This window comes from Sinohyriopsis cumingii, chromosome 6, assembly GCF_028554795.1.
Source record: "Sinohyriopsis cumingii isolate HCF-2022 chromosome 6, ASM2855479v2, whole genome shotgun sequence".
Taxonomy (NCBI): domain Eukaryota; kingdom Metazoa; phylum Mollusca; class Bivalvia; order Unionida; family Unionidae; genus Sinohyriopsis; species Sinohyriopsis cumingii.
Genome location: NC_142966.1, coordinates 53,310,806 through 53,324,947, shown reverse-complemented (window position 1 = coordinate 53,324,947; position 14,142 = coordinate 53,310,806). Strand labels below are relative to the sequence as shown.

The 14,142-nt window shown below is 33.6% G+C and overlaps 1 protein-coding gene across 1 annotated transcript in view; it reads left to right on the top strand.

Moving 5' to 3' along the window:
* The window catches only part of LOC149796946 (uncharacterized), a 61,004-nt gene that overhangs the window by 26,823 nt on the left and 20,039 nt on the right, over positions 1-14,142 (top strand). Inside the window, exons 23-35 of the mRNA XM_089960311.1 lie at positions 384-491; positions 1,077-1,236; positions 1,606-1,792; positions 2,038-2,123; positions 2,658-2,744; positions 3,435-3,665; positions 4,270-4,454; positions 5,181-5,353; positions 6,090-6,314; positions 9,957-10,153; positions 12,725-12,792; positions 13,460-13,537; positions 13,930-14,127. Coding sequence (XP_089816437.1) covers positions 384-491; positions 1,077-1,236; positions 1,606-1,792; positions 2,038-2,123; positions 2,658-2,744; positions 3,435-3,665; positions 4,270-4,454; positions 5,181-5,353; positions 6,090-6,314; positions 9,957-10,153; positions 12,725-12,792; positions 13,460-13,537; positions 13,930-14,127 — 1,983 coding nt within the window. The remainder of the gene's footprint in view (positions 1-383; positions 492-1,076; positions 1,237-1,605; positions 1,793-2,037; positions 2,124-2,657; positions 2,745-3,434; positions 3,666-4,269; positions 4,455-5,180; positions 5,354-6,089; positions 6,315-9,956; positions 10,154-12,724; positions 12,793-13,459; positions 13,538-13,929; positions 14,128-14,142) is intronic.

Sequence of the window (14,142 nt, the reverse complement as noted above, 5' to 3'; positions counted from 1 at the left end):
TAATATTACGATGTGAATTGTCTGTTTCCGGTAATGTGTTTCAGAATTTATCTACAATTTGGATAAAGTGTTCTTATGCATTAATATTAAAGTAATTTCAGTAACGCGTAGCTTTTACCATGAAGCGGCTCCTATCCATGCAAGTGACGCTATCGATTTTCTTGAGAAAAACTTTTTGATGCATCTTCACTTTTATATTTATTACGTTATCTACTAGCAAATGCTATCGAAAATTCTTCAAATTGAGCGTCATACAATTTGAAAGGTATTAAATATAAATGTTTCTCTTTTCTTAGTTATGATTGCATCAAGTAATATAAGTAAAGGACGCCACTGGACCACCACTGACACAAAAGTAATAACTGTACCTTTAATTCTTACAGGATAACTGTGTCTTGGTGGCAAACAGTAACCAGGAAGATGCTGATGGAGATCAGATCGGAGATGAATGCGATCCTGATGATGATAACGATTATATATATGATGAATTGGTACGTCGTGTCAATAGCAACGCCCTAAATCGCAATTCTCAATGTTCGAAATAGACAACATTATATCAGCTACTTGAAGAAATTGACCATTTGATGTGTAGTTGAAGACTTGAACTTAAAATGAGGCCAGTGAAATGTTGTCCAAAACATTGATGATGCTCGTAGTCTGTGTTTGACCGAGATTACCCCCTAAATAATATGATAAGCGATCACACAAATATAGTTCAGACCATTAAACACATCAACAGGATGTATGTGATTATCGACTGAAGGCTTTTTCTTCTTCTTTTAACACTAGTCTTATTGTTGGAATAACAATGTAATAACTTGAGTGGGTCTAGGTAGTATTCAGACAGATTAGAAAGACTGAAAAGCTACGAGGGAAAAGAGGATGTAAAATAATAAATTAATGCTTATAAACCTGACAATCAATGACATAAAGAAATAAAGGCATTTTCTTCTTACCAAGGTGTCATGCTCTACGTTATTAAAGGTGACTTCTCTCCCCTCTAATGAGAAATTTGCAGGATTATAAGGCGATCTAGTGTCTTGTATTTTGAATTGTGGTGGTCTTTGATTTTTCAGGACAATTGTCGAATCATTCCTAACAAAGACCAAAATGATACAGACAAGGATGGAATTGGAGATGCATGTGATAATTGTCCAAATACGGCGAATAGTATTCAAACCGATACAGACGTGGATGGAATAGGCGATGTGTGTGATGCTGACAAAGATGGAGATGGTGCGATGCTTGATTTTCTTAGGATTTAATAATCGCGCAATTATTACCGGCCATCATTAAGAGTGGAAAGATAAATGTTGTGCAACATTTCTTTTTTCTCTTTCATTTTTCTTTATCTGTTAAACTCTAGGTCCTCTCTCGCCTGTATTGTGACAAAACAACCCACTAAACAAAACAACAACAAAACCCTAGAACTTTCTGAGTGCAAAACATATACATATAAACAGAATATTTTTAGTATTGATGAATAAAGAGGGAGAGTGTTTTTATCCTATCAATCTGAATGATGCAATATTGAAATTTGCACTGATGGATTATAGAGGTTTCATTTCTGCTTCCACTTCAAGAAATCTTGTTTTCCATTTTCAGCCGTTAACAACTTAGTGGATAACTGCCCACTATTGTCAAATCCAGGGCAGGAGGATACCGGTGATCGGGACGGAGTTGGAGATGCCTGTGACAATTGTGTTAACGTTTCGAACAGTCTCCAGGAGGACACGAATGAGAACAGATATGGAGATGCCTGTGATCCTGTGACAGGGTCCTCTAAAGACAAGTATGGTGTTTTATTTTCGTACCAATTTTCATAAACAATTTTTAATACATTATGAACAGCACTAACGTAAGGATAATTACATTACTTCGACTAATTACAGGGAACGACACGATTTTTATTATTATTAACCAGGGCTAATACATATATAAAACAAACTGAATATCCACTGTTTAGGAGCTGACATTACTTTGATATCGTTGCTGCTTCGATAATAGATTTTATCAGATGATACAACTAATTTCCAGAGATGGTGACAGCATTTTGGATTTCATGGACAATTGCCAAGATGTGGCCAACGCTGATCAATGCGACACAGACATGGATGGAATAGGTAAGCTTGGATATTTATCGTTATTTGTGCTATGTCAACCAATTTAAACCTATTTACAAGCTCTACGTTGGCTAGGAAATAATACAGGCAAGAATACGTTCATTATAAACAAACCAGGCCTATTATATTTATTTTGTTTTCCATATGTCACTGCCTTTGCTAAAGGTCTTTGATTCTCAAATATAGTGGTACAATACTAACGTATTTAAATCTTAGATTCTCTAATAACGTGATTTTAAATCAGATTCTGTTTATGTGTTCTCACAAACGTTTTTCAACGCAAACAAGCCTTACTGCAATAAAATAAAATGAGTTTGTCATGAGATAATTCAATTATTAATAAGTTACGTAATTGTGACGGTTAACAAAGCAACAAAATGTTTAAATCGTTGTTGAAAACATTCCTAGATCATGTTTTGTTTTGAGGATGGTTTCTCCCCCGGATTACATTTATAGACATTCGCCTTCTAAGGTCGCAGAGGTACCAAAAATACTCATACTTGTGCTTCGTTCATAATTATATTTATTCAACAGGTGATCTTTGTGACTTCGACATGGACAACGATGGCTATATGGACGACAATTGCCCTTTGATTGCCGGAACTCAGCAGGATTTGAACGGTAAGATTGTATAATGTTAATATTCATTTGTTAAATAATTTATTTATTTAATTGATGCTTCTAATGAAAGCCCATTTCTTTAATTATAGGTTCGTCTCAACTAAAGCAGAATTATGATAGGTGCCTTATTTTTGTATAATTTTGACAGTGTATAACAGTTATAATTTACTTTGTTATAAACTGCACATTTTACAGTTAGCAAATGACTTCCAACTCTGAAACATGTTCTGGCCTCGTGTTTTGCAATAATTAGCCATGTAAGTAATGCATATCTACTTAAGTTGGTGTCTCTATTTCTAATTGTATAGCGTTTATATTTGTATGTACAGTTAAATCATACACTTAAGCTAGGAATTCTTAACATTGTCTTATTCCATCATCATGTGAACGCAAACAATCACATCATTATCAGAGAATTTTACCAAACGACTAGAAAGATAGATAAAAATTGTAAATTACAATATCAACCTTCGCTCTTGAACTTAATATTGTCTTAAAGGTCGACGTGTAAAAATAATCTTCGGTTGTACTTGTGTGCAGAAAAACAGAAATTTGGCACAAGGTAAGAGATGTAAAAAGATGACTTACGTTGAATCTTTTAGGAATTGCGACATCAGTTCTTGACAAAACATATATGCATATATACGATTTTTGATCTCCTTTAGTTAAATTAAAAAACTTTCTCTACAGGTAACGGTATCGGCGACGGATGCGAATCTGATGCGGACGGAGACGGATTGATGGATCCCGATGATACTTGTCCCTATAATATTTACCTTAATACTACTTCCTTTACCGATTATTTTACCGTCAATCTGTTTCCTGGCCTAAGCACTCCATCACCGGTATGGTCTGTAAAGGGAAATGGGATCGAGGTTCAACAGCTGACTGATAACAGTTTCATGCCAACCATTCTTTTAGGTAGTCGGAACTTCCTCTGACCTTGCCTAACACTTTCTTATATATGGACAGTTATGCAAACAAAACTGTCCAAATAACTAACATGGCACGTGAACGGCCAGACGAAATGAAACATTAAAAACATTGATGTAGCGATTCGTGTGTCATTTATGAATTTCATTGTATACAAATCTTAGTTCAAAAATTATGGATTATCTTTTGCTAGTATGCTCTTTTCTTATGATTGTAGGTTAACTGTTTTAAACAAGAGTAAAATGTTATAGGGATAAAACAGGAATGATTTGCTATAAGTTTGATATGTTACAGCATATGATTATGTATATTAACGTCCTTTTAATGGTGCCTGTTTTCATTGTTGCTTTAAAAACAGCACAAAACGGCATGGATTTTCCATTGGCTGAAATAGAACGGGTATATTTCCGTTAGAAACAATTATGTGCAATATATATATTTCGTTGAAATATATTAGAATAAGCGCAATAATACATGCAAGAGCCGTTAGAGAAAAGCAAAATTTAAGGCAGATAAAGTTAGATTCAATACAGTCAATATTTTGAACTAACAAATGATAACATGTCATAAGGTTGAAAATTTCATATTCTAGGCGAACAGGGGTACAGTGAGATTAATTATAAAGGAACTTGGTATGTTGGTGGTAATGAATCTGTGGCAGATTATATCGGCTTTGTGTTTGGCTATACCAGCAACAGGAAGTTCTATGCAGCGATTTGGAAGAGGGAATACACCAATTACGCATACCAGGCTGGGACAAAGGGTATACAAATTAAGGTAGATGTTTTATACGTATGAACAAAAAATCTTAGTATAAACATGGTCATAAATTGCACAAGTTTTTTTTTTTTTTTTACATAATGAACTGTGCAAACAATTTCTACATCATAGTGTTTCTACCATGGATTTTAATTATGCTTCAAAACATGCCCGTACAAATAACGTTAATGCTAATGTGCAACAGTTTATGCAATCTTTACATATATCCATTTCCACAAAGAAGACAGAAGAAGAAGAAACGAAAGGTGAAAAGAATGGAAATGGAATGAGTTCGAATCTTGCTTTACACCGAAAACGTCTATAGAGAACATCACTCGACTTTTGATCGGGTGTGTGGCATGTGTCCTGAAAGTCAAGACTTGGATACAGCAATGACAGTCTCTGTTGGACCTATCGGAGTCCACAGCAGATGTCAGTTTTGTTTGCCTGTTTATTTCTTTCTTTGGTGAAAATATATATTATATCATCTTTGCAAAGTTCTGATCACGTTTTTTACATGGTCTTTACAAGGTAATTTTTTTTCTTATAATGTGTTACTGGTGTAACCAAATGGTAATATATATGATTTTGTTTCCTATTTTCCGTGGTTTTAACGGTACATTTAAGTAAGAGCGAACAATTTTCACGCATGTATATTCTTTAAATTGTTCATTACTTAGTGTTGTGTGACGGACTGTATACCCATGCCTACTTTTGCACAACATATTTTTTAAATACTTATAGTTGATAAATTCTAACATGGGACCCAGCGCAGATCTTGCTTATGCATTGTGGCATAGCTCCGACACAAGTAATCAAGTGAAATTGCTCTGGCAAGACCCTGAGTTAGAGGGATGGGAGCCAAGAAAATCTTATAAGTGGAATCTCATTCACAAACCCTCTCTCGGCTATGTAAGGTACGTGATATTAAATTGCAGTGCTATTGTGTTTTATTGTATGACATACACAATAAATACATTTAGCTTATATCATATGTTTGTACCTTCTCAACTGTACTAACTACTAGTCTGTTGAAGAACTAAAATATAGTTAAGGCGATAAAGACACGTTCATGCAAATCTGTTTCAAATAAAATACTTAACCAATAAGATGCCACATTTTAATGAAGTATTCATGCTAAGGTGATATGCAAAATAGAAGCATAATTTAAAATTAAAATTGTTCAGATGGATCGGATCTCTTTTTGTCTATCATTTCGTGAGATTTTAATACAGTTGTAATTTCAACCTGGTCTACTGTACGACTGACTACATATTCGCCTCTTTAAGAAACACATGTGCTCTTGAACACGTGCTTTTATCCACCATCCTTGCATCTGACTTGTAAAATATGGACATAATGCTTTCACACAGAGCAATATTGACGATGGTGTCGCCGTCGCCATAGAAAATGTGAAACATGTCTCATCTGCTAAAGGCAAGCTTGACAATAACTGCACGCATGATATATATCTTCATTCTATGTGAATTTGTACAGCTTCGTGCACATACGTTTTAAGCATAAATGGCTAATTTATTTTCAAAATTTCGTGCATATTGTAATAGTTGATATCGGTGGACATCATATCATCAATGAAATTCGGCAGATGTGTACAGTATAATATAGCATTTACCTAGTGTTTCTGTGTCAAAGGCTGTGGTTGTATCAGGAAGAAATTCTGATGGTTGATTCCGGGCCTGTGTATGATATTACAATCAAAGGAGGACGTGTGGGGGTATTGCAATTCGGCGCATTTCCTGTAACATGGTCAAATCTTCGGGTCTATTGCCTTGAATATGCCAACAAGGGATTACAACTCGACGGAAATAATGATTATGTGAATGTCGGCAACATTATAGAGTTGAAAATGAATGAAAGGTTTGTAGACGAAATTTGGATTTTAAATGCCTATATATATATATATATATATATATATATATATATATATATATATATATATATATATATATATATATACCAACGATATTTTGTAGCAATAGTTTTTCATGTTTTCAACTTTCCAGTATATTTAACTGTGCGCTTTACTGAGCTAAAGATATATATTAACCACAGAACTTCTATAATTTCTTTTTAGCACTACTGCGGCGGTTCGAGTCTAAGATTCAGCCAATGTAGGCATGTGAGAAAGCTTGCCAGTAGCTTCTCGGGGTCGGTGGTTCTTTCCGGGGTTTTCCGGGTTCTACCTCCACCATTAATACTGGCCGCCATGTATAGCCTATCGTGCTGAAAAATGGCGTTAAACCCCACAACAACAACAACAATTTTTAGCACTAAATTATAATATGTTCCTGCTGAAGGCGAATACAACTATTTGAAACAAGTATATTAAATGGACTACAGATTGTATCTACTTTATTGATCATTATTGGTTTACAAAAACAATTAAATAAATACAGACCTTGAATGTGATCCATGGAAGAAACTCTGATTTTTCGATCACAAAATAGGCTGCTTGAAATGTACGGTACATATAGGAACGCAATAAAATAGCCAATATTGGCCAGCTAAAAAAAAATATTTTTTGTAGGATATGCTGCGGCTGCAGATGTTAGTGAAAATAAACGTCAAACTTGAAGCACAGTCCTTTTACATAATATAATGGAGGTCAAATCATAAACCTGACACCTAGACTGTCATTTTCATTTAGCTTCAAATATGGACATATCTTTTATTGCCATTATTATTTTTAGATAATATATGTCATTGGTTTTTCATTTGGCAATTATATGTCATCAAAGACACTTAGGAAGCATTTAAATGTTTAATGTAACCTGTACAATATATTACACAAGTGGACGGTGTAATGGTTGATTATGAATTGAAGAATTATTATGCTTAATTGCATTCATAAAGTATTAACGATACAAGATCACAAGGTTGTTTTGGGGGTGAGAATAAGTGGCACTGAAAAACAAAATGCAACACATTTGTGTAGATTGCACACGAAATATATGTGCCAAGCTTGAAAGGGAATAATAAATACTCGTAATAGGAATTACCGTGCTTTTGAAATGGACGTTTTAGAAGCTTTGAAAGCTATGGAGTGCCAGCAATTAAAATTTAAAACAACTGTGGGCATGCTGCAATTTTCCTTCTAGCCAGAATAATTCATTTTATGCGTTCAAAAATGAAGAGATAAAACTTTTTCACTAATAATACAGAAAAATAAGAAGATAGGTTGGGCTTTTTTTCGCGTGAAAAGGGGCCATATCATAACGTTTGAAGAAAAAATGGATGTCGATTTTTACATAAACTGGACACAAGACACACGTTCCTGTATAGATCGTACCATACCTTCTTTGCCGCATTATTATACATAGACTATTTTTCTATATACAAATAATGCACATATCATATCATAGTGGAATTCGGTATTTGAACTAAGTATTGATTCACTAGTAAACGTGTTATTTAAAATATTTTTACTTTTGAATGGATATGTTATCCCTTGCCTCAGGTGAATAGAACCAGACCAGACAATATAACTATTATGTCCTTGAAGCTATAGAAGTTGAATGTTGATAGACAAACGCCTATGTCGGATTTTTGAGCTGGGTATACATTTAAAGGATCATACAACTTAAAAAAGGATTGAATAATGTAAATATTTTGAAAGCCCTCCAGGAAAATAACTATACATTAAGTTTAAGATTTTTTTTTCAATGAGCATGAGTGTAAGATTGTATTTATCAAATAACAAAACGTATTTTATTGTATAAAACCACATAATATGGATGTAAAAAATGTACATTGTTTCTTTACATTACATTAATACAAATTATGTGACATCATGACGTGTTGTTAGATAATTTATCACATAGTCGGTACAGCTTTCCTATAGTATGTGCATTGTTGATATTTTTATATCACAACGTGTTATATATCACTTTATGTGATTCTAATTGGCCCAAATAAGACCACGAAATTATTGTGCTGTATTCTCTTTACTAATTTGTTCTCAGAGGAAAACCTTTTCAACCACGCCTATTGGAATTTGTTTGGTTTTCAATGAATATTTTAACGGCCATTATTTGCCTTGCCTAACGAAAAGGAATAGGGGGAAAATGTTCGCGTCTGTCTGAATATGGCCAATTTACCAATTTGTTATGTCATATATGGCAATATAATCATATGAACATGGCTTAAAACTCCAAGACAAGAACAACAACATGAAGCAAATTTAAGGGTTATCCTCAATTGATAGCTTGTGTGTGAAGTGGAGAGGGGAAACGGTATGTCTATAACACTGAACCCACCCTATAGACAAGCGCTTGGTTTAAATGTCAACTTGCAGAAGTAAATAAACTCACCTCTCTTCATAGACTAACGTGGACAAACCCGTCTTCCCACTGACCGAACTTATCCAACCATTGTATATTTGCACGGTAAGCATGTTATGCAAATCCGACTCAAAAAAATTTGTTTACGTCTTCTGTCCAGTCAACTGTTCCAAATAAAATACTGTCAATATCCGGTCACAAATAATTTACAGTAAATATAGGAAGTTTTGCATCCATCAATGTTCCTGTCACACGAATATCGCAACAATGTAATGTTTAGTTGGGAAGTAACATTTCAGGGTTAACACTGATCGTGCAGAGTAGGCCACCTCTGACCGGTACTGTGTACCGTATCAAAAAATGTGACACCACACACATTGAACATTCTGTGCTGAAACGTATTCTGAGTATTCGGTTGGGATCTTGTTCCTTGATTTATATTTTGTGAAAAAGAGAAATAATCTACTTTTACTGGTTCAGCTTTATTTGTGACTATTATTTATGCACAACAAACGAAAGGTGCCGAGTCTATCAGAATGAACAAAATTCTTCATTCTTCATTTGATCTAAATAATTTCTACTGAAACACAAAAAGTATGTGATGAAAAGAATCTCAAATGGGTAATTATTTTATATTAAACTTAAGAAACTCGTGATTAATGACCATCTTTCACTCACCAATCCTCGCAAAAGCAGGAATTTATTCAACTCGTATTATAAATTTAGTATCAAATCATTGCCCATTTGAGATACTATATGTATTAATGAAACAAATATTATAGATCCCTCTACGTGCATACATTCAGTCATGCGAGAAACGATATTCAAAACACACACACACACAAAATCAGCTTCAAGGTACCCAAAAATTAGCAATTATAGTATGCCAAAACACTGAACCAAACAGATGTTGGAGACATAGACATCACACAAATCATAACAAATATCAAGTTGGTTGTTGATTGTAATGTCTGAATTTTAAGCCTTGAATATTCTAAATTTAGTCGGAAAATAGCAAATGCACAAACTCTAACTTTAATTTATCACAGTAAATAGGAACATCAGTGCGATAATTTTTTAGCGTAAGAGTTTGATTCTGTCTCTATCAAGTTATATCACACTAACCTATTTGCATGCATTAACAAAACACACTCATAGCATGTGTACAAGAATGTCTATTAGAGAATGTTGATGTCTTACAAATTTAATTTATTTATAGTTTTACAATCGATCTTTGGGTATATCTCCAAAATGGATCACATTCCCATCCTATTGTGTGCACTGGTGATTCGTCGGTGTGTCTTTATATGAATGCTTCCTCCTTAACTGCATTCTACGGAGAGACTGTGATTTCAACTTCTAACACACTAGAAATCAATAGATGGTACAGCATCAGCTATAGATATAGCCTGGGAGGTATGGAAAATAATGTATTAATATACTATTTATTTCAAAAATCTTTTAACTAATGCAATCTATTATTTCTTTACAAGCAACTTTAACTCAAAATTTATATGCAGACTAAACAAATATACGAAATACAGAGTTTATTAAAAAGAGGTTTATTTTTCTTTTCTTTATGTATCTCACCAAACAAATGTCGCTGCCTCACAATAATTAATTTCTTGAAACACCTAATCAACAGTTATATTAAGGATAACTGAATACTAATATAAAATAAAGATATGCTCTTATCTTCTCCTTTCAAACCCTACAAACACAATGTGCTTACAATTTTCTAAACACATTTGAGACATCAGTTCTAACTATATGCATATTGAATACACTGGGCTCATATAGATTGGAACAAATGGAAATCACAATGATTGTACTCTGGCATTACTCTGTGATGAAATACAGCAAAATATTCTTTCTCTCCCCTTTTATTTATTCATGAGATACGTTACGCGGTACTTCAAATATGTTACAATATGAATATTAAGATACGTACGTTACACGGTACTTAAAATATGTGTGACAATATGAATATTAAGAAGCCTCGAGGAACTATTCAATTAAAAATCTATATGAATGAGATAAAATACAATTTTACCGTTCTCATATCAGTTTTCACAGATTTTGAAAAGAATGTGTCCAAATAGGTTTTGATGTTAACAGAATATAGCTGGCAGTGACAGATCACACACACACACACACACACACACACACACACACACACACAGACACTACAGAACATCTAGGGATATATAAGATGCTGCTAAACAGATATTGGAGTACTGAACTAAGACTGACTGATGAGATTGTTTTTGCTGAATAGGACTGAAATGAAAACAATCCTCAACAATAAAACAGCATTCGGATTTAGCTAAACTTTTAGTAGATGTCAATACAAATAGATCTAAGCATGTCTGTATGTCTATCCCACGCTCGTAGCATTACTGTAATATTTGTGTCTTTGACCACATGATAAGTATGCGTTATAAAAATCATGCATATCTAGGAACCACAAGTAAACTAAAACATTTAACTGATCTTTATTACAAATATGTTATGACCTAGACCTTAACCCAAGATGAACGGGACAAAAACGTGTGTCTCAGTATTAAACATTTTTTATTCATAAGGATTCGTCCAATTTATGAACAGATCATATTTATAGGTTTATGAAATTTAAGGTAATCAAACTCTTTGAACAAACTTTCAACACATCTCTTCTCTGACTGTGTCCTAAGTCCCAAGGTCAGAGTGGAAAGCTAAAGTATCAAATAATGAATCACTTCTGTCATAAAACAATTAATATGAAGTATAAATATAATTTACTATCGGGTTTAGCATATGGGAAACGGGATACAAAACCTCTCCAAAATTATTGACACCAACGCAGCTAATGCTACTGGAACGCGGGATTGACAACAGATTGAGTAGCAGCGAGATCTTAGCATAAATCGGTTTGGTATATTTGACGCTTTTATTGTGGAAATTCATTTGTTGCTAACGCATATTTCTAGAAATGCAAAGAAAATACTGTCTATCCTAAGATCCTTTCTTTCACGTGCATGTTGGCCTTTGCAAATGTAAATCAGATAAAACATCTATAGATGTTCTTCAAGATTTAGTATGAATTGAAATGAACGCACACTAATATTATGTATATGTTCCTCGTCTTGCGCAATCCATAGGATAAGAGGTGCTTACCCTTCTAAATAAAATAAAAGATATAAAATGTGGTCATATACGTTATTCCAAATTTTGACAAGAAAAGAATTTTCGAGCTCTTCTTTGACACTTTTGATATGCCTCTACTGTGAATAGAAAAATGTATCCTAAATATGTCGTGTCATGTGTTTAAACACGTCCGAGAGTTTGTAATTGCATTCTTTACACAATGAGAGTCTTAGTGTGATATATTTAGATTAATTATCCTGTTGATAACAGGTAGTGTTGGCCAACTTTGAATTGGTATGTTCAAGAATAATTTTGCTCTCATCTGTTTCAAGGGGTAATATAGGCTTCCACAAGACTGAATTTGATATTCATACAGATTTACTGCGATTTCACCTTATGAAGAGTAACCAAATATGTTATTTTTACAAAGACAGTTCGAGATAATTTAATTAGTTGAAGTCAAATGGGTATTGTGTAACATTTTGTTTTACTTCCTTTAGTATTCCGACACTAAATTCTGCATCTGATACCTATGCGACCTCTTTTCTATGTAATACTTCATTTCTTTGAAAACGTTTCTGTGTCAGTCAGACCGGGTTTCAGTATTCGAACGAAGCAAACGTTCTTCATAACCAGTAGGAGATGTAATTTTTAGTTCCTTGTTTGTGGTTTGCATTAAACTATTAAACGGTGCTCAGTGATAGCAGTTGTACCTGAACGTTATCAAACGACCTACAAAAATCATAATATATTTATTTAGGTGGCTTTATGTTAGCATTCAATACAAATAACCACATCGCGAATCGATTAAAGAATGCTATAATAAATTTAAACGCACCTTTAACTTTCCCTTTCAAACAGACTTTTTGCTTTCGCTGTTCATAAATGGAACAAAAGTTGCAGACAAAACAACAAGTATTATAGACTGGGTACGTATCGTCAAGGTGCCATGTATATATATATATATATATATGTGTGTGTGTGTGAATTAATGCAAATTGTACTTTCAAAAATGGCACATTTACAAATTTAAATTAGTTATGAATGAAGATGCAAACAGTTCATTCTAAAAATTCATAAAGAAACTGAATATATAATTGCAGTAAACTTGCAATAATGAACGAAGGAGTACTCGTGCCATTATAAAGAAATGAGTTATATTGTCGGAGATTCAAAGGCGGGTAAATCTGGCAGTATCTGTCCCGATTTCGCACTGTTTGTATTGGCGATTGTATGAGATGGCATAACTTTTCATTTTGTATTCTATACAGCATTATGTTTTATTCGCAACTGAGATTCTTGAAGATACCTCACCTTTGGAACGGAGATATTCATTCGCAATAGATAAGAATAATTTTGCCGAATCAGTGAAATTAAAAGTCAGGCATAATAAACTATGAGATGTTATACATTCGTGCGTGAGATACGCGATGTTATACATGTTTGCGTAATATATGAGATGTTGATGCATGGTAAGTGCATCTCTGAAATATGGTGCACTTATGGGTTATTGTATTGTTTGCAAACAAGAACGTACACAAAGACACATTTTCAATTTTCAAAGCTGTCATATTAAGAATGTTTTCTTCCTTTTAGGCCAACAAGACTGAAGACAATATGACGTTACATATAGGGAAAGACAAAAGCAACTTCATGCAAGGAATAGTAGATAAAGTATTTATTTAATTTCCATTTAGAGTTTTCTTTTTTAAATTATTGATCATTTATATATCCATTTGATAATTGTTTATTTTTATTCATGTTTTGCCATGCATATCGATTCACATTTCTCAATATCTCTACTTTGCAAATGAAAACTGGACTCCTAAAAGTAATATAAAAAATACCAAAATGGTATTTGATCCTGAGTATTATTTGCCATATGTGTTGTATTTGTTTTAAAATAATGAAACTATGTTACTGATATAGATTCGTGGTAGTCATACCATTATTTTAGTACCAAATATTGCCTTTTCTAGCCTGACGCTACATTTAGGAGTACTAATTTAAGAACTTAACACTCTTTGTCGTTATGTTTTTATGTACGATACGTATTAATTTTGCAGGTCAGAATATTTGGTATTGCTCTCTCTGATTCTGACATTCTCAGTCACGTGAAATTACCCAGCTTGTATAGGTCAACTTTACAAGGTTACGCAAATGTCGAGTTCGAGATGCAAGAGGAATCAGGATCTTACACTCTTGCTAATTCTGGTGTGCTGAACATTACAGGAAAGTTAAACCGGGAACCCAAATTTGTCCAGGTAAGTAATTATTAG